The 21,652-nt window shown below is 32.8% G+C and overlaps 2 protein-coding genes across 2 annotated transcripts in view; one reads left to right on the top strand and one right to left on the bottom strand.

Annotated features, from left to right (window-relative positions):
- Positions 1-8,500, top strand: part of LOC126977395 (acetyl-coenzyme A transporter 1) — a 187,959-nt gene extending 179,459 nt beyond the window's left edge. The window contains exon 9 of the transcript XR_007732196.1: positions 8,442-8,500. The gene's annotated coding sequence lies outside the window, so the exon portion shown is untranslated. The remainder of the gene's footprint in view (positions 1-8,441) is intronic.
- On the bottom strand, positions 1,373-20,060 carry LOC126977428 (allatostatin). Its single transcript, XM_050826230.1, has 4 exons — positions 19,985-20,060; positions 7,490-7,608; positions 5,896-6,029; positions 1,373-2,584 (listed from the first exon to the last, which is right to left on the bottom strand). Exons 2-4 carry the CDS (start codon positions 7,580-7,582, stop codon positions 2,428-2,430), a joined length of 384 nt encoding a protein of 127 aa, XP_050682187.1. The 5' UTR covers positions 7,583-7,608; positions 19,985-20,060; the 3' UTR covers positions 1,373-2,427.
- Between the last annotated feature and the right edge of the window lie 1,592 nt (positions 20,061-21,652).

The following is a 21,652-nucleotide window of genomic DNA, read 5'->3' on the forward strand; positions in this document are numbered from 1 at the left end:
CACTAAAAGTATCGGGAATGGAATATGTTGTTCCTGTCATATTAAAATCTTTTTAATTGAAAACTCCTTGGTTTTAAAAATCGAATACCATTTATTTATTTTAAAAAATATTCTCGGTCTTGTCACAAGGTCTTTTCAAACTTGTTTAGTCGTTGAGAAAATGGAATTAACTCGAGAAAATTCTAGAGCGGTGATTTATTATGACTTTCGAAGTGGTTTAACACAAAAACAGTGTGTTGACCGGATGATTTCTGCATTTGGTGATGAAGCCCCATCCAAAACCACAATTTTTCGCTGGTTTGCTGAATTTCAACGTGGACGTGTCAAGCTCAGTGATGATCCCCGTCAAGGTCGTCCAAAAACTGCAGTCACCAAAGAAAACGTTGATGCTGTGCGTAAGCTGATTGAGGAAGATCGACATGTGACATACCGCGAAATTCAGGCAACTTTAGACATTGGCATGAGTCAAATACAAATAATCTTGCATGAACAATTAGGTGTAAAAAAGTTGTTTTCACGATGGATACCGCATTTGCTCTGTGAAGAGCAATGATGAACTTTGTTAGTTCGACTGCCCCTGAGAGTTGTCGTAGTACCAGCTCTGACAAACTCTGTTAGTTCGACTACTCCGGAGAGTTTTGGTAATACCAGCTCTGACAAACTCTGTTAGTTCGACTGCAGCTAAGAGGTGTGGTGGTAGCAATGTATATTTTTAACACCATCAGAAAGGAGACATTTCAATATTATATTGAAAATTAGGGCAATTAGGCTTCTTTGATATAAAGTCAAAATAAGGTTGAAAAAAAAATATTTCAAATAAAAAAAATATAGTGTATTTGAGACATAAAAACGTCAAATAACGTGAATAATTTTGTAAAAGATAAAAATAAATAACAAAAACTTGGTTATTTAAATTTTTCTCATATATTTTGAGGTTATGTGAAGATTAGAGAATAATCTTAGATCTTTTAACTAACTACAACATTGCTACTTGAATTTTTTCCATAGGACTTGTAGTTTTGCTGGAAATCAAGATAAACCAGTTTTCCCTTAAACCCCCCCTCCCTTCCACTTCTCGGCCTCAGATCAACCGTATTTTTTTTCTTTCATTTTTGTTATATTCCCTTTCCTTTCTAATGGGTTTTATCGACCTTGGTCTAAACGTCAAAGTTCAACTTCAGAATCTCGCAAGTTAAATGCATCAAGTCTCTAAATTATGTAGGTACACTTAATATAAAAAAAATGGTATTATTAAAACAATGGTATCCAACAAAATGTTGTTTATTGACAAATAATGTATCATTGACTCTTAAAAGCTAAAATTATTTATTTAATAACATTGTAAGACGAAAAATAATTGAAATTGTTAACATTGAATAATTTATTACATAATACATATATAATATAATCGTAATACAATGAACTATTAACTATTAAGTGAAACAGAAATATATTTAATTAGAATTCTTATTTAACTACGGTATTAGTAAATGTATCCACGTTGATAAAATTCATTCAAGAAAAATATATTTCAATATGATTTATATTTGGTCTACATTTATAAATAAATTGAATTGAAAAAGAACGAATGAAAAGCCTTTTAATGGATTCTTTCGACGTTATATTAGTGATGTGTTTTATTTAAAAGCTTAAGATGTTTGGAATATGTCACGGCCTATTGAGAGCGATACGAACACGAGGCCAAGACAAAACGTGATACATCTTTATGAGACTCTTTCTTTCACACTTTATATACGTCTTGCACGTGACTTTAATACATTATGTAGGGTTACATTCAGGGGCGTAGCTACCGCCATATCTGACGTATCAATTAAGCGGGGGCCCCGGGCCACGGGAGCCCCCGACGTGCGTGAGGAAAAATTAATAAAAACTTTTGCTGCTGCCGTAAAAATGGCAAGGAGATTGTGTAACTAACTTGTATTGTTTGTAAAAATTTGTTTAAAAAAAGTGACAGATAGACAATTATGATGAATAAATATTTCTTTTAATTTTACGCAAACATTTTTTTTCTTTTGTGAGAAATGTTAAGCAAATTTTTATACGGGGCCACACCAAGGCACGATACGCCACTGGTTACATTTCAATGTAAAACAATATTTCCCTAATATCCGATAATCTACGATCAAAACGCATAATGTAAACAGTACTTTTTTATATGCGAGTTGTCTGAATGATAATTTTATAATAATCTAAACGAAATAAATGTAATGTATGGCACATAACTGAATATAATCTTAACATGCTGCCAGTATACTTGCTACACTACCACGTAGTGATACTTTAGACTAGACCTCATTAAAATTATGTAAAGAAATATACTTGTAATAATAGTTAATAATACACTTAATATATTTTGTATAAATTTCTCTGGGTTTTGGAAGCGACGGTCGTAATACGAGCATGTGTTCATTTGCGGAAGCAAGAGATCGGGTTGAAGTAGCACTGTCTAAAGCGCGCCTGTCTCTTGTCAGCCCTCCACGGGCGGTTCATCCTGCCGTCCATTGAACGAAGACCCCACCCACGGGCTTCCGCTTGTGGCCAAGAGCGACCCACTCGTCCCATTCTGAACAAATAAACATTATAATATAAGGTTAAGATATGAAAAAAACGGTTTCTATTACTCATTCGGGAAAAGTTGTATCTTGGCGCTCGCTGTTGCGGTTGAAAAAGAGCCGTTTGCCCATTTTAAAATTACGCGTGAGTTTTTTCGCGTATGAAACTGTTGTTTGAGTGCGAAAAGTTAACTTGTCGCACGCAAATTATACTAGGCACACTCAAATTGAGATAAAATTGGTAAAATAAATAAAATAATAACAAAAAAAACACAATCGATATATCAAAACTGAATGGAGGTTGACGCGTCTGACAGTAATTTAATTTATTAAATTGTCGCATTTGTAATACAAAATTACCCAGTTGTCGATTACCCAGTCGCACATAATACTATTAAAACAATGAAATTTATAATTCAAAGACTAAAAAGCCGTAGAATATTATTTTTTGATCTAAATACTCAATATTAGTACAACCTTATCATGTTTATATATATATTGGAACTGTTTCATATTTTTTACCGTGTATCCTGATATGCTAAGTATGGCTCGGTTTAGCAGGGAATGGGATTTGGTCGAGGGAGTTGGTAGGAATAGATAATAATAGGTATATAATATACAACGTGTTACAAATTTCCCATGAAAAATTATATTTCTGAAACTGAAAAAATGTGCCAAAAACCAACAATAAAACTGAATTTTCAAAGATTACTTATCAAGCTACTTCATGATTTCCGTAATGTTTATTTGCAAAAAACAGTCATTAAATTCAGTTTCTGAAAATTTTGTTGAAATTTACGAGGCTGGCTGATTTCAATGGCTGTTAAAGATGCCTAAACCAAATGTTGTAAGACACCAAAAAACCACCTCATTCAAAATTTTACGAAAGTCTAACGACAGATGGCAATAGAATGGAGTAATTGCCATTAATTTAACTTTGCGGGAAAATAAAAAAACTCATGAACATTACTAGATACATATAATTTTCAAAGTGGTTTCGATAGCGTGTTTTCGCATTTACGGTTTTTTCTACAAGATCTAAAAACTAACTATTACATGTACTGTAAAAACATATTGCCTGTCTTGGAATTAATCAAGCGTTTATGCAGAAAGAGTTTTCTACCCTCGTTCCATAGATTAGCGCAAACAAAAAAAAACTCTTTGGCTCTATTTTGTGTATAAAATACGAAGAAACTAATTAATCAATTTCATTTGCTATTGCCATTTAACCAGAGACAATTCATAAATTGGATTGTTTGGAAGTTATTAAGTGCTCAATAGAAATTCGGCCTGACTTTTCCATAAATTTCAAAATCTTCTCTTTAATGGAACAAATTGTTTTGTAATATCTTCAATAAGGTCAAGGTTGTTTCCATAATGTCCGAAATTAGGCTACAAAATTATTCAGTCGAGTTTTTCGTTAATAATTTAATTTATTTTATTTCAATCCAGTTAGAAAAACACACCAAAGTAGACCTAAGTGAGGCTTTCTATACCATTTCCTACTAAACAACGAAATACTTGACGATACATCAGAAAAAAAAATTGAAAAATAATGTTTAAAAGCCGATTTGTGAATATCTCTTGTTAATTGTTGTTTTTTCTATTCTCTGATAACAACAGAAGATCGTCTTCCTTTTCTTCTTCTAAATGTGTCCTTTAAAACTGTTTCATTAATATAATTTTGTCTATGTTGTGTTTATTCTGTAGCGGAAACTTGTAGATTAGTAAGTGTACAATTAATTAGTTTGTAGGAACAGCTTTGAGTATGCAGCAAAAGTTTCCAGCAGCCAACAAAGTAATCAGTGGACCTAATAGACGCGTTCAGTGTTGTTCGTGAGCCACATTTCATTCTATTATGTACAAGTTGTAATTGGGACCAGAACGTGAAAAGCGTTATTGCTGATGTACCAGTGTACACTCACAGTTCATTTGCTTCATTGCTTCACTTATTATTACACTGAAATGTTAATAAATGTATTTATTGTTAAATAAATACAAATATGCAGATTAGTTTCCATATAAAAATACTAGCTGACCCAGCAAACGTTGTATTGCCGATATTAAAATCGCGATACAAAAGTAACTGTTGATCGTATATGGGTGAAAATTTGGAGTTGTATGTATTTTTAATTTTAATGCTGACTTATAATCAAACAAATTAAAAAAAAATTACAAAAAAATTAAAAATTAATTTCGTGTTGAGACCACACTTAACATTAAGGGGGATGAAAAATAGATGTTGTCCGATTCTCAGACTTACCCAATATGATCTCAAAATTTCATGAGAATCGGTCAAGCCGTTTCCGAGGAGTTCAATGTTTAACACCATGATACGAGAATTTGATATATTAGAGAGATTATGTGCTAATTATTGGTCATAGTTAAACTACACGACCGAAAACTAACTAACTAACAAGTGAAAACTTCACGAAATATTTTGGTGTCGGTGTCAGTCAAGGTAGGTTTGTAACTATATGCATAGTTGTAGGTGAGATGTGCTTGTGTCGCACGCGCAACGTGACAAGGAAAGAGGCGAGGGTGGGTCTGCGGCGGTAGGACACCAATTACAAAAATAATAATAATTGTAACTGGAATGAGATTAGTTAAATTGTATAAAATACGCAATTTTTTTAACTGTTTAGTGCATATTATGTCTATTGTTTTGGAATAGTATATTTTGAAGTCGGTTGTTATTTTTTAATTTTTTTAAAGTACGTGTATAATAACGCCCTGTGCTTCCCGGGGGCGTAAAAAGAATAGGTAATTGCGAGTGTGGTAATTAACTCGTCCGGGGTAATTACCACACTCGCACAGAATACCGGCGTGCAGTGTCGAGGACCGGGACCCAGTGCTTTGTGAACGGCTGGATCACTTAGCGTTGCGTCATCAGACATCGCTTGATTGTGTGTCCTCTACCGCATTTATCATCGGGAGTGTTCCGAAGAGCTGTTTTACCTGATTCCTGCCGCTGAATTCCACCTTCGCACGACTTGCCACAAGTTAGGATTTCATCCCCACCATCTGGATGTGTGAAGCTTTCTTCCACGTACTACAAAGCTGGCGAAAGAACTTCCTTGTGTGGTGTTTCCGGGACGATACCACATGGGTACCTTCAAAAAAAGCGCGTACACCTTCCTTAAAGGCCAGCAACGCTCCTCTGATTCCACTGGTGTTGCAAGAGAATGTGGGCGGCGGTGATCACTTAACACCAGTTTTTTTTGGATAGGCGATAGTCACTCCGCAAGGAATTGGCATTTATAAGTACCTTCTTATTTAGTTTTCCATAGACTAGCCTATATTTTGTACAGGTATAACTTACCCATCCTCGGCATCAAGTTGTATCAACATTTTCCGCAACGCAGCCGCGTTTACAGCGTCCCACGGTAAGTCTGCATCTCCTGCCATCTCAGATCGGGACAACAATGTGTTCTCAGCTTGTTCATCTTCGTTTATCTTTTAATTAATTTTATAAAATTATTCACTTAAAACTATCTTTGTGCGAATTGGCAACATCGCGATGGCACCAGACTTAACTTGGATTTAACCACAGAATAAAGACGTGTAATATTATTATTGTATATCTTACTTAGACTTAGATATTATTTTATTGTTCATCTGAATTGTCAATTATTATTGACAATGTTTTTGGATTTTGTAAAATAACTCTTGTGGCTTTTTAATTTATTGTTATTCTTCATTTGTTCTTCATGTTGTAATGAAAATAATTTATTGATTATTGATTTAGAAGGAGACAATAAGATTCTTGTCATCTTCTTCCTATTGAAGTTCAACCTTTTCGATTTCAATGGTGATTGGTTAACAATACTTTCTATACATTTTCTAAGTGCCATGCCAAATCAAATGAGCCATCACTCATATTTTAAGAGCTTTATCAAAAATTAAAACATTTTTGAACTTGTCGACTAGACTAAAGTTTCTATGTGCTATTTTTGATAGAAATGTACAAAGCAAACGATGACGGCGGAGTCATAGTACTAGAACATAGTACTTATTATTAGTTAAAAATGATTAAAGTTGCTTTTTCATTGAACATACATTTTAATTACTAGCTTTATATTTAAATGTATATCACTTGGCAAAAAGACCAAGAGCATCACAGCGATCAATAAGTCACTACGATGTAAAGATATACACGTACTCACTTAGAACAAAAACAATTTTATTACAAATCTAAGAACAGAAACTAAATAGTATATTACCTAGAGAGAAAGGTAGGTCATTCTCAACCGCGGAATATTGACAATTGCGCGTGGCAATGTCCTACTTATCTCATGTGGTGCGTATACGTTTCTTTCCCCACCTGGGTGACAAGCTCGCTTTTAGTCCCTGGTACGAGGGACAAAAGTCGTCTTGCCGGAAGAGAATTGGCTACTTTCCTCGAGGAGGTTTTCATCGAGGTGGGGAAAATTTATATTATGAATCCAACAAAAGAAATATATCAGATGACATTAAGGAACATGGATCAAAGAGGAATACTATTAGAAAATGGAAAAGAAATGTTAAAGAAATTATGACATGAAGAATTTTTTTTTATTAATTAACGAAACCGTTCGAGTGATGTATCGTTCATATACCTTTTATGTTTTGTTCAGGTTGTGGCTCTATCTACAGGATCTACTTTACAGTTGATAACCTGCTCAACCCCAATATTTGTATATTAGGAAATTGACTGGAGAGGTCGCCCTTTCTAAACAATTTGTTATTTTTTAAATAGATTACCCTCACTTCTGGGATTAATTACACAAATTCAATTTGAATTTCAAATCCCAGAAGTGAGGGTTACCACTTTAAAAAATAACAGACGGTTTTCACTATGAATTAGTTATTAAATAATTATTAACTGAAATGAAGGCTTTATTATAATTGATTTTATTATATGGAATATCTCTTACCAGCGGCACTCCATAGGCTATAGAATTCGCGAGGCAGACTGTCAGAATCGCCACCGCCAAAGAGCAACTTCTGTAAGAGGATGATCCAATCATAGCTTTGCCTCCCGATGCGCACGGCACTGTAACATATAAGAATGTGTATTACCTGCATCTATATATTTGTAGTGGAGTAGATTTTTTTTGAAGTGAAGGTTATATTAGGTTCGGGCAGCTCACTGCATGGGCTCTGTAACCGAGCTAAGCGTCAGATTTAGCGCGTTATTTTTAGAGCGTTACACGAGAGAGTCAGATTTAGGACCGTTACACGATATATTATATAGGTACACACCGTAGCATTTCACTATGAAATAAGGCGTCAGTGAGGACTGTCGAATTCCCAAAAGTGAAAACCTAAAAATAGTTTAGATTAAAAAGTATAGTAAATTTAATCTCTTTACATATTAAAATGTGTGGATAGCGTTGCATATTTTGATAATTCAATTATTTAATTTGTTAGGAAAAAAATTAAATCCGAATATCATTCAATTAACTTTAAAAAACAACCAACTAGAATAGTCAAATAGGTTTTATCAAGCCAATAACTCCTTTGTTATCATAACTAACTAAAATGTTAATGGTTATAGTATCATGTATGGCTAAGATCAAATTTTAACGAACTTTTAAAACATTTTATTAGTCCAAAAAGGCATAAATAATTGTAATTATTATGACAGGTACTCACGATATATATTTTTTAATTTGATGCCGACATTTCGATCCAATTGCACGAATATAATATAAATAATGCTTACATAGTAGTAATTTAAACAATATGTTATGTTTTTTAAAGTGATAACCCTCACTTCTAGGATTAATACACAAATAAAATTTGAAAAACAATTTTTTTTTTTTAATTTTCTTAAAACAACATCTCAAGTCAATTTCCTAATATGTAAATATTGGGGTTGAGCAGGTTATCAACTGTAAAGTAGATCCTGTAGATGAAGCCACAACCTGAGAGTTGAACAAAGCAAACAGAATTTTATAACGAGGCGGTACTCGTCGGTCGTGGGTTCGAGTCCCGCATCGTTCATTCAAATTTTGTTTTTCAAATTTTATTTGTCTAGTAGTAATTTATTTGAAATAGAAAACTACTTAAACAGCATGTCGGTAACGCGACCTTGAATCTTTCACCCCTACCAAAATAGCTCAAAACGCTTAAATATATTTTAACATCAGAAAATTTCCAATCAACTATTTGAAATAGAACGAGTATCTAATTACATACTTGACAGCTAATATTATAGGCATGAGTATTTCCCTAACCAATATGATGTTAAATTCAAAATATTATCTCCATTTTGCACCGCAGCTTAAGCTGAAGGTTATTAAACTACCTCTATACTGCCTACCAGCATTTAATCCTGAATTAAAACGGGCTTAGCTATGTGAAAACATCTTGAAATATGATGCTCGCTTGAATGTATTTTGTTTAACTTCTAAAATTAAATTCTGGTTCATAATTTGGCTTAAAATGTGCTCATCCTGTCTAAAAATATTAATCTAAGTCGCAATTAATAAATTATTTTTTGCACGCGCCGTCGAAATATTACCAGTGGGAGGCTCCTTTGCACAAGAAGCCGGCTAGATTATGGGTATCACAACGGCGCCTATTTATGTCGTGAAGTAGTAACGAGCGCAATTGTAGAGCCACTCAGAATTTTTGGGTTTTTCAAAAATCCTGCATTGTAATGGGTAGGGCATATCAATTACCATCAGCTGAACGTCCTGATCGTCTCGTCTCATATTCTCAAAAAAAAAATAATCGAAAGCATAGTTTGAATAAGAAACGATTATTTACTGTGCATTAAGCATATGAAAGCATTTAATAGTATATTAAGATTTTTTTTTAATTCAATATGAAATTGGTGGTTATTACTACAAATATTTATTATTTATCAACCAAGAAAGGATTATTGTTACAAATTCTGTCCCCAATGGACTTGAACGCGTCTTCATATAATTGGGTTTACCAATATATATTATAAAAAGGCGATGTATCAATACGAAGACCGGTTTTTGTGAAGGTTTGATATTTATGTGGACACATGAGGACGATAATAATAATTGAAGAGTGCCTTAATATCTTTTAAGCTCGTGTTAGTTAAACTAAGGCCGTTTAAACTTTTGTAATATTTTTTGAAGTGAAAACTTGATTAGCGTTAAGCACTTTTCTTGGTATGGGTATAAAGTGTTAAACTCGTGTCAGGACACGTGGCCTGATCGAAAATTCGTAAGACAATCCTTGAAATTGTGGATGAAAGTTGATTTTTCTGAGAGATAAACTTTTTAATGTAAAATAATTGTAATCGTTCGGAAGTGTTAAATTGTTTATGTATTATAAATTGTCGTTTTTGTGTACGATAGCGCAATAAATGAATATTGTATTTAACCACATAAATGCTAGTACTCTTATACTGATAAACAAAGCAACTCGTGAAATTATTCCCTAACTATTCCAAAATATTCAAAAATGCACAATGTTTATGTTCAAATTTTCACTTCTGCCGGCACTCCCGGAGTGCAACCCGTTATTTTTTACTGTGTAATAATTGAAGTTATAATATCTTAAGACTGAAACAACCTTACAAATACAACAACGGTAGACAAAGTTACTCCTTATATTATCATGAACCATCTACTAGTGAAAGTCCATTACTATTCGGTACAATAGTTTCGGAGATAAGCCGGATGAGGTACGATTGTTAGTATCCTGGGTACGCAAATGTTATATCAATCGACAAATTACAATGTATAGATAATAATAATAATAATACTGACACACTTTTTACACAAATTATCTTGCCCGAAGTTAAGCATATATAGCCTGTGTTATGGGTTACAAGACAATGATATATTGAATACAATATACTTACTTAAACATACATAAATTTATATAAACATACATAAATACATTTAAACATCTATGACTCGGAAACAAACATCCATATTCATCATATAAATGCTTGCACCTACCGGGATTCGAACCCGGGACCTCTAGCTTAGTAGGTAGGATCGCTAACCACTCGGCTATACAGGTCGTCAAAAGATGAGATCAGCTAACATAAAAGAAATAATTTGAAACTGCGAAAATCTGCGCTCCAATTATATGTCGAGACACATCAGTGTCTATTGTTTCTATCAAGAAACAATAGGTTATTCGTATGTTATTAAGTCATGTATATTCATGTATATTCGTCAGATCTCTGTCGTTTATTGATCTAGATTTTTCATTTATAACTGTACTAGCTTTTACTCGCGACTTCGTCTCCGTGCAATAGTAACTTTGTGCCACATTTTTTATTTTTTAATATACTCACTTTGCAAATAACATACATACAAATTGCTGTTGTTAATACATTTTTATAAACTACTTACTATTGAACTTTCATCCCATTTTTTCATCCTCAGACGTATCTAAATTTTAAAAACGCTAGATCAAATATTTATTTATTTCTTATCAAGTGCCTATATACAAAGTTTCATCATTTCAATTCTTCGATATTCTTCAATGTAAAAAGTTCGTCAACTTTCATACAAACTTCCACCCCTATTTCAACCCTGCCAAGCCTTTTATTCGCGATAAAGGATATTTGTAACATTATAAAAACCGGCTCAGTTTGTCGAATCAATTGTTATGGTATACATTTTTTAAATATTCTCCAATATAGACCGTGCAATGTCTAAATACGTCCACACTAAGCATAGAATAAGCTCAGTCAGTCGTTCTAGTTGCTCTATCTCATCACTAACGTATCTTTTGACTACGAAAACTGTTTAGCATTCCGCATTAATGCTTCTTTGGTATCGTTGAGGTACTGACAGTCGGAGATATCGATTAAATTATCGAGATACCTTGCAAAGAGATTGCAATTCTCATTTGCTTTGTTTTACTATCATTTCCTTTTGAAACTCAGAAAGTAAGTCGATTGTTGTTTTGTGTATATCTAGTATAAAGTATCGATTTCAGAACTATATAAAATATATATGAATAAAAATATTATTTGATAACATTTACTTCCCTATTTAAGAAGTCTGTTTTAATGAAGTTATAATAAAAAGTAATGATGTTGAGTATGCGTGAAATTTTATGAAAGAACGCCATGTTTAAAAAACTGTATAAAAAATTATATTTTAGAGCAGTATGTATGTAAGTTACATTTTATTCATACTTATTACAACTTGCTTTAAAACCACTATATATGACAATACTTGCAGGCAGAATATTATAACATACAGGCGCCAACCCTCTCCTAAAGAAATATATATTACTAGCGGACCCGACAGACGTTGTCCTGTACACACGTCTTAAATTTCAAAAATCGGTCTAGCCGTTAGCTCACTAACATACACATGGGCAAGAGATTTATAAACACAAATGAGAACTAAACTATTCTCAAATTCACTGGAACACACAAAAAAATCATCAAAATCGGTCCATCTATTTAGGAGATAGTTCAATTGTGAATCTAAACCATCCTCGCATCCATTTGAACACACACAAAAAAATCATTCAAATCAGTCCAGACGTTTAGGAGGAGTTTTTTTCACTGTCAACACACGTACAGAAGAATTATAAATATTCATTCGCTTCATAAGATACATAATAGCTTTAAGGGTAAATGTATACACTTCTATAATAAAGTCTCAGCCACTGTTCAGGCATTATCTATAAATAAATTTAAATATTTATAAAAAAAATGGCTTTGTCGTAAATCCTATTACTCCACTGGTGAATATCTAAATGATCGGACAGCCTGAGACTAGATGGTGATTATTTTATAGCGATAGAAATGACTGTGCAATATTGTATATTTTTATTGAAAAGAGCGCAAAAAAATAATGCTGGGAGAGTTTCTCGCGCCTCTTCTTCTCTCTCAGAGCGCCATTTGTTTCCGAAGCGGTACAAAGAATTCTAAAGGAATCAATTTTGAGAAATATATGACTTTTTATGCCCTTTTGTAAAGAGATAGTATAATAATTTACATGTTACTAAATGTATAATTATACATAATTGTCACTTACTTCATAATTTATTGAACATTAAAAAGACTAAATAGGTAATATATACTCTTTCATGTCTCAATGTGTGCTAGCTCTAGTCAATATAGTGGACGCAACATTAATATGCTAGCTGTCGAGCAGGACGTAAGTACTAGTACTCCTGTCACCAACCCAGTTAAATGTCCATTAACATGTAATATCTTTAACATACAGTAAAAGATCCACGGTGCGATCTAAGCTGTAACATGATCACTTTTTTATAACCTTTACATATTTCTCTCGTCAAGGAGATTGAAGGCTTAATCGAATTTATGCAAGGCAGCCTTAAAGATAAACCGTTTTATCTTTGAGGAAATGTATGCTAATACCACTTAATGTTGCGATACAGATTGATATACGATACCTTAAAAGAAATATCATTAGAGGACATATTGGGTTTTTATTTGTATTTCTAATCTGTATATTAGCGATACAGACCGAAACAGTTTGAAATGTGAAGGTGAGAGGTCGTTGTGCACGTTGTTCGACCACACTGCTGCACTCCATAAACACGTGTTCTGGCATTTCCTCTGCCTCCATACATCCTCTGCACAAGGGGCTGTCTGTTACACCTATGCTGGACAGATGCTTGTTCAAGGGACAGTTACCGCTGACTACACCTACACTTGTGCGTACATTGCCCCTGTGTAGTCTCATCAGGTTGCGGGCGAACCTCTTTGGGGGCACCGGAACCGCATTCTTTGTTTTCGTGCAACCTTTGCTGTTTCTCCATTCAGAGGTAAGGCCCATATGGCGGATGTATTAACATCATGATCAAACAAGTCCAAAAACAATTAATTAGACATTTGTATGGAAATATGGATATTATCCATTTGTGTACCCAACACTCTTTTTACAAGGACTTCTGGGCTTTGATTCACTGCAGTTACGTAGGTACGTGGCTCTTACTAAATTTATTCTCAAAATAATTCGTGGCATAGTGGACTGTAAGCTTTATAAAATAAGATACCTAGTTTTATAATTTTGATTATTTTCTTTCTTTGGTTAGTATCTTTGTAACGCTTTAGATTGAATCTGTAATGTTACAATGTGTTTTTTTAATGAATAATAATAGTCTCCCAGTCAAACTCTTAATTGTTGCTGAGTCGCTAAAGACGTGTGTGTGGTCTAGTGTCAGCGGGATGAAAGACTACAACCCTTTCCACGCCCTTCCCATTCAGTTTCAGCCACTTTTTCTCAAATTTTTGTTTTAAGCTCACCAGTTGTAGTAGTAGAGATGCAAATCGATGGTTCTGCCCGGGGGTAAAAGTGATCCTCTTTTCATCGTCAATTATCTATCACATTAGGTCTCAATAAAGAATATTAAATGAGTTCAATGTTAATTAGGTTTCTTTCAGTGAGAACGTGTGACACCCAAATATCAAGCTTTTTAAAGTGCAACTTTTATTACATCGTCTCAAACTTTTTCGCCTGTGTGTTGCATGTCGCGTGACGGTCGGGCGGTGCCTATAGTTCGCAGCAGCTGACCGTGTTGTGTATAGACTATTACTCATTTGTGCCAGTGCTCCACGCTATTTTGTTTGTTTTTGTCAGTGTTTAATGTGAATGTTGCTATGAATTAATGTGAAACTTTTATTTGCTTTTGGTAGACAACGACACAGCTAGTGGAATATTGAAGAAAATTTATTGAAGTAGGCGTTACTTTGCGGAAATCCATAATTATACAAATGATTTGAGTTTTCTTTAGTGTTAATTCCGCCAATATTTGTCTGGCCAGTCTCGTGCCAGATTTTGACTAGACAACACGTCCTGAGGATGCCTCGTGTAGAGGCGTAACACGTGTCGAATTGTTTAAAGACAAATATTGGCGGAATTAACACTAAAGAAAACTCAAATCATTTGTATGGAGGAATATTATTCCAAAAATTTTTAGTTAAATGTCAATAGTGTCAAAAAAAGATTCACTTTTACCACACAACCCTTTTTTTGTGTATCTGGCATTTTTCAAATGGATCAAACTGTTTGTGATCAATTCCCAGTTCTTCCGCCATGTTGTAACTACTCCTCCAGATATATCGTGATAAAATAGATTGCAAGCCATTCATAACATGGAATCGCCATTATACTGTGAGAGTTTTTAGATTAAAACTGTTGAAGGCTCTCCACCTTGATATTATACTTGCGATGTATATTAGTAACAGTTGGTAGTGTCTGGTTATGTGTGTTGTTCAACTTTTATCGTGTTGCGTGTTTTATAACCATAAGTGCAACTCTTGTAGGCCGCTTTTAGTTAATATTAATAAAGTTTGTTTTGTGAGTGGGATTATGAAAGTTAGATATGATTTAAAAATGGAAAATAAAACACAGTTTAAAAATCATATATATCAAGATTGTTCGCTAATAGGATTGTTTTTTAAATTTAAGATTGACGGGATGAGATAGTAAATAGCTTACTAGTTATCTTATCTTAATATACATAAATTACGTGACACGTTGTTTGTCCTCGATGGACTCCTAAACTAATGAACGGATTTTAATGTGGATTACTTCATGGAGTACAGTTTAGTCAAACTTTAGAATAGGATAGTTTTTATTTCGATTTGGGACCCATAATATTTTTTATTGTCCATATTTGTTTTGTATGGACATAATATTTTCTATGAGAAAATTTATTGACGCACTGTTTGACAATTCTGCTGTGAAACAATTTCATTAAAACAACAGGGAGAATATTTTACGAAATAATTCTTGATGTTATGGAATATTATTGATAAATTCATAAAAAAACGTATTGTACTTCATATGTACAGAAGCACCTGTGTCGGATCAGATAGTTTCTATATATATCTTTGTTTCATGAAAAATAAAACCAAAAAGCTCTCGCAAGCCCAAAGAGGTTGGAACCGTGCAAATTCTCGGCCTTTTTATTTATAGAAATTGTGGTTTATAACATATTTTATTCAATAGATATGCTAATTATGATTATATGGAAAACAACAGTTTTTTAATCAATTAGTTTTTTAAACAAAAATCGAAAAAAGTCTAATAATATATACCTTAGATTAAGGATTGGTCTTCCCTGCGCTCCAACTAGATACCGCATTACCTAAGAACAATAGATTTTTTATAACGACACCTATTAGATGCTTGTTTGCGTGGCATCTTGACACTCAATGGCATCTTTCAAATTTTGTAATATACGGTTCGTGTTATTTTACATTGAAATTAATAAAATATAAAATACTTACTGGTAATCCTAATTTTTCTTACTTCTTTACGTTAAAACAATTGCAATGAAAAGATTATTTTTGAATTCAGTTGCAGTTAGTGAATCCATTAAATACTGTTACTTGTGCATATTCACTGAATAATGTTGCTTAGAAAGCTTGACTAATAGAGTTAGAGTAAAACATTTTCGTGAAGCACAATATTATATCTGTAGTGAAAGGATAATCTAATTAAAAAATAATATAAAGTTGAATTTTAAATTTGTGAGTTTTGAGGTATAGATATAGTTTATTAGATAATTTTGTACGTTAACAACATGTTCTTCTTTTATAGGGTAGACATTAACCCCTTATTCATAATGGTCCGCTAACTTTAAACAGCCCAGGAGTGTTTTTTCCCATTCTGACTTAGGTCAATAGAAGAAGACAGAGTGAGAATTAGCAATGCTTTAAGTTAGCAGACTATTTTGAATAAGGGTGTAACAGTTTACCCTAGAAATTAATATTAAACAGATAAATAGTCACCAATCTTATTTTATGTAATGCATTTATATTTAATGTACACAAATATTTATCCCATGTCTTTTGGAATTAAATAATAAACCTAAAAACATAGTTTGCACAGGATGTGAGCCTGATTATGGGTACCACAACGACGCATATTTCTGCCGGGAAGCAGTAATGTGTAAGCATTATTGTGTTTCGGTCTGAAGGGCGACTTAGCTAGTGAAATTACTGGGCAAATGAGACTTAACATCTTATGTATCAAGGTGACGAGCGAAGTTGTAGTGGCGCTCAGAATTTGTGAGTTTTTTCAATAATACTGAGTGGTACTGCATTGTAATGGGAAGGGCGTATCAATTACCATCAGCTGAACGTCCTGCTCGACGCGTACCTCACTGTTATAAAAAATATTATATTCAAAGACTACAATTTACGTCCTACCAGCGGTAGGACGTAAATTGTAAATATTTTACGAAATAATCTATATCTCTCATATTTCATGTACAAAATACAAATCCTATGAAAAAGTCATGTAATGTGTGCAAAAATGGTTTTAATAAACCATAATGAAATATAAATAAAGTTTAAAAATCGCTTTGTGGAATGTTGTAATTATATTTTGTGTATTTTGAAAATATATATTTAATATTTGAACCTTACAAAGAGTTTATTAAAAACCTCCTTTTGTACAATGAACTATTTACGGTCTCGTTATACGTAACAACTTTTTAGTGAAAAATTCTTCTATATTGAATACTTTCTGAAGGAGAAAACGTTCAACGAAGCGCCATGGTTGATTCATGTAAGTTAAATACTATGTAGAATGAATATAAATGGAAATAATAATTTATATCCATGTTGTTTATTGTATTATATAAATTAATTTATTTATTCAAACAAAACAAATCTTATAACTATATTTACAATAATATGACTATATAAAATTAAAACTATCATTACGTGGAAGCGTACCAAGAATACTGGCAGCATTACCGCGTTGGATAGCAAAGCTGATCAGCAGCCTTATTGAGGCGCGAAGATAGTATTTTGAAGGGCCCCACGGGCCAAGTGTCTCGACACCAAATGGCACAAAGATATATGATTCACTGAGACCAACATATTTGCGACGCTTTCAGTCATCGGCAGTCGAAGCAACAGCCCCAGCACCAACTGACGTCACTTGGACATGAGAAGGAGCCATCAATTAATTTGTATTTATTATAGAACTTGTCATTATCCCTTTTTCTTTATTTTAGAAACTGTCCGAAAGTAACGTAGGTTGACGCAAATTAAATTTTAAAATAAATAAAACTTTCCTCTGGAGGTCAGCAAAGTTGAACAGAAAACATACATCAGCGTAACGAGCGTAACTCATCAGAATGGAACATATAAGCTCATACACACAGTTGACAATGTCTTAAACTTGAATTGATACTAGATCTGAGATTGCTGGATGAAATATATCAATGAACTAAAAACCTAAATGTACCTTTGTATATTATAAATACTACATAGTATAAAACTCTCTACCAGTGGGAGGCTCCTCACCACAGAATGGCGCCTATTCCTGCTATGAAGCAGTAATGTGTAAACATTACTGAGATTCGGTCTGAAGGGCGCCGTAAGTAGCTAGTGAAATTACTGGGCAAATGAGACTTAACATTAACATGTCTTAAGGTGACGAGCGTTATTGTAATGCCGCTCAGAATTCTTTGGTTTTTCAAGAATCCTGAGCGGCACTGCGTAGTAATGGGCAGGGCGTATCAATTACTATCAGCTGAACATCCTGCTCATCACGTCCCTTATTTTTATTAAAAAAAAAAACTAGAAATTGGGCTTTTAAATTTATGGTTAATTGTTGACAACATTAATTAAAAAATAATTGAAAATTGAAAAAGTTGTTAAGAAAGAGTTATCGCTATTGATACAACGTAGGGAGTACGTATTTTTGTCTGTGAAATTCAAAGTCAAATAAACCTTTTTCAATTAGGCTTAAACTAAGCGGTTTTAAGTCGAGACTACAAATATTTCTTTTAAATTACTGAATTTACCATATGTTCATAAAAAGTTGATCTCGTGGTGATGGTCACCCTTTTTCAATCAAATAAGGTATTCTACAATGGCTGTAATATACAAAACAAATTAGTTTGTAAGGTTCAAATAATATAAATTACCTACATCATGAAAAAAATAAAAAATTAACTGTATCGTATATTGGATGCATAAAACTTTAGAGCTTGAATTCATTGTTTGTGTAAGGATGCTTCGTGAACATGATGGTCGTGATTACTGTCACAATTAGTAATTGCATCCAACAAATACAATGATTTATTATGTCTGGGGTTAAAGATTAATGAACACGTTTTAATGCACTACTGAAATGCGCCACGAAGGTTTTAATAATAATAATAATATTGACACACTTTTTAGACAAATTATCTTGCCCCAAGTTAGCATATATAGCCTGTGTTATGACAATGATATATTTAATGCAATATACTTACTTAAGCATACATAAATTCATATAAACATACATAAATACATTTAAACATCCATGACTCGGAACCAAATATCAATATTCAACATATAAATGCTTGCACCTACCGGGATTCGAACCCGGGACCTCTAGCTTAGTAGGTAGGATCGCTAACCACTAGGGTATACAGGTTTAAATGTATAAATATACGAATGAAGTTCGAAAGTTACAGTCTTTCACTGGTGAAACATAAAATTTAAGTCGTAAAGTTGGTTAAGGATACGTGGCACTGGACAAAATTGGGTCAAATCACTAAGTCAATGTCTGTTATGTTCTTTCAATATCAGTCATACAATGTAACAATGTAGGCGTGAATTGCAAATAAAGTAAATGTTTTTAATTTATTAATGCGTTTTTTATTTATTATTTGATTCTCTATAGTTTCATTTAATTTAATTTAAATATAATTACATATAGTATCAAGAAGACTGAAACGCAAAGTACCTCAAGATCTACTAACTAGCCAACCAGATGCTTAATTACGGAAATTGGGTTTGGCATAGGCCATTCTCCAAGCAAGCCAATATATATAGCAGTAGGACCACATATTATTGAATGTTCCAGCGAAGGAGACAGATTATAATAAAATGAATATAAAAAAAGAAGTATAAATACATGACTTTTTTTTGCTTAATGTTTCCAAATTTTATATTACAAATATCTCATTATTAAGTAAATAATTAGTTTTTATGAGCTAATTGTTAGAAAAATAAGGGCTGATAAAATCTATTCTTTATTAATAACCGTCTAATTAAAAAAGGTGAGTCCCGTTTTTCAGGTGTAAAATATAAATATAATTTTGCAAACAAAGGCCTTCTAATTTTATTCTGGCTTAATTTGTTTGATATTATTTAAATTAATTAACAAAACATTAATAAAGCTATTGTTATTAATTATGGGGTTTTATTGTTAAAATATTTAAATTAAAAAAAAAAAATATTGAATAATAATTAAATGGTTTTATTCTAGAATCGAAATATTCAAATTTACTGTGAAAGGTTTAGTATTTTAATTAAAATAATTTATGTGGTATTATTTATTTGGAATACATATTATATAAGTGATTTTTGTTAGTAGGTAACACATTTATAAAATTAATTTTCACTAAGAGTCAGAAGTAAAAAAACTCATATAAAATGATATAAATTCAGTAATCAAAAGGTTAATTTGTGAATAAATACTTACCTACTCACGATGAAAGCTCTTGAAAGTTTCGTAGACGATTTCCTCTGCGTACTGTAGATGGTTCGTGAAAGCAAATGAGAGGCAGGCTGAGCTACGAGCCGTTATATAGCAGCCGTAGTCAGCGCGTAGCGCGTAGGTGAGGTTCGTAGCAGTGTAGCTAGAGCTACACCGCCCGCCCTACATACCTCACCACTAGAGATGTATTTAAAATAGTATTTTAACTATTAACAGTATTTTTTAATATTTCATACAAAAATTCGTTATTGGTAAATTTTTATATTTAATGATAGCTCTTGAGTACGGTAAGGATAAATAAAAAGCACAGATTATTAACACAGTGTTTGAAACTAATCTTTTATATGTTCATTTGTTTCCCTATGAGAATTTATTTAACTACTGAACTATATAAACTATAATTTATTATTATTAAAAAATCTATTCTTGTTCTCTTCTTATGTTTCATATCACGGTTAAGTTCACACCACTGCGTCAAATATGGGTGAAACAATTGTTGTTTTAATTTTTGAACTTGTATGTTAAGCTTGAAATTGCATTGGCTAAATAATGAAGATTTGTTTGAGTAGTTCAGTAGCATTTCTAAAGATTTAAATCATTATTATGAATTGTATAAAATGTTAAAAATATAAATGCTATAAATACTTTATTTTATGGCTAGTTTAATACATACATATCATTCTTATAACATTCCTAAACCCTGATTAATAAAAGGAAAATATAAATAAAAAACCGATCAAATATTGAACAAGCATTACAAGTTTTTCAATGGATTTATCATTATACATGTAAATAGCGCGTTTTTACCTATTTACATTTCAGGCAACGCTTCTATGATTCCTCTGGAGTTGAGGCCCATATGTGATAACTTCGATTATGGGTACCACAACGGCGCCTATTTCTGCCGTGAAGCAATAATGTGTTAGCATTACTGTGCTTCGGTATGAAGGGCACCGTAGCTAGTGAAATGGGCAAATGAGACCTAACATCTTATGCCTCAAGGTGACGAGCGCAGTTGTAGTGCCACTCAGAATTTTTGGGGTTTTTCAAGAATCCTGAGCGGCACTGCATTGTAATAGGCAGGGCGTATCCATTACCATCAACTGTACGTCCTGCTCGTTTCGTCCGTTATTTTCATAAATAAAAAAAAGGTGACTCGTACGCTCGTGTGTATGAGTCTCATTCAATAAAATAAAAACTACATTGATTTAATTATGAATAATTCATACAGATTACAACTGATGAATAGTCAAAATATTATTATCTGCTTAGTATGGCATACTGATGAGTTCAGATCAGTACAAACAAACTATCAGTGAGGCTCTATTATATATTTGACTTAATGTGTTTCCAAGTTTGCGATTATCACAACAAATAATATTCTCGGAAAATCAAGTTATAATCAGTTAAATTAAATTCAAATTATAATCTTTTCAAAGGGATAAAAAGGCATTTATTTTCACAATAAATTGATTCCTTTCGAATTATTTTTGTTGTCATTTCTAATATACTAGATACTACTACCGCTTCGGAAACATATGGCGCTCTGAGAGAGAAGAAGCGGTGCAAGAAACTCTCCCAGAATTCTTTTTTTGCGCTCTATTTAGTAAAATATACAAAATTGTACAGTTATTGGTATTTCTATAAAATAAT

Source organism: Leptidea sinapis, chromosome 45 (assembly GCF_905404315.1).
Source record: "Leptidea sinapis chromosome 45, ilLepSina1.1, whole genome shotgun sequence".
Taxonomy (NCBI): Eukaryota; Metazoa; Arthropoda; class Insecta; order Lepidoptera; family Pieridae; genus Leptidea; species Leptidea sinapis.

Coding starts and splice junctions, on each gene's coding strand:
- LOC126977428 (XM_050826230.1), bottom strand. CDS start 7,582: ATGATTGGATCATCCTCTTACAGAAGTTGCTCTTTGGCGGTGGCGATT. Junction 6,030..7,489: donor TAGCCTATGGAGTGCCGCTG/GTAAGAGATATT, acceptor ATTAATTAAAAG/ATAAACGAAGATGAACAAGC. Junction 2,585..5,895: donor CAACTTGATGCCGAGGATGG/GTAAGTTATACC, acceptor TTATTTGTTCAG/AATGGGACGAGTGGGTCGCT.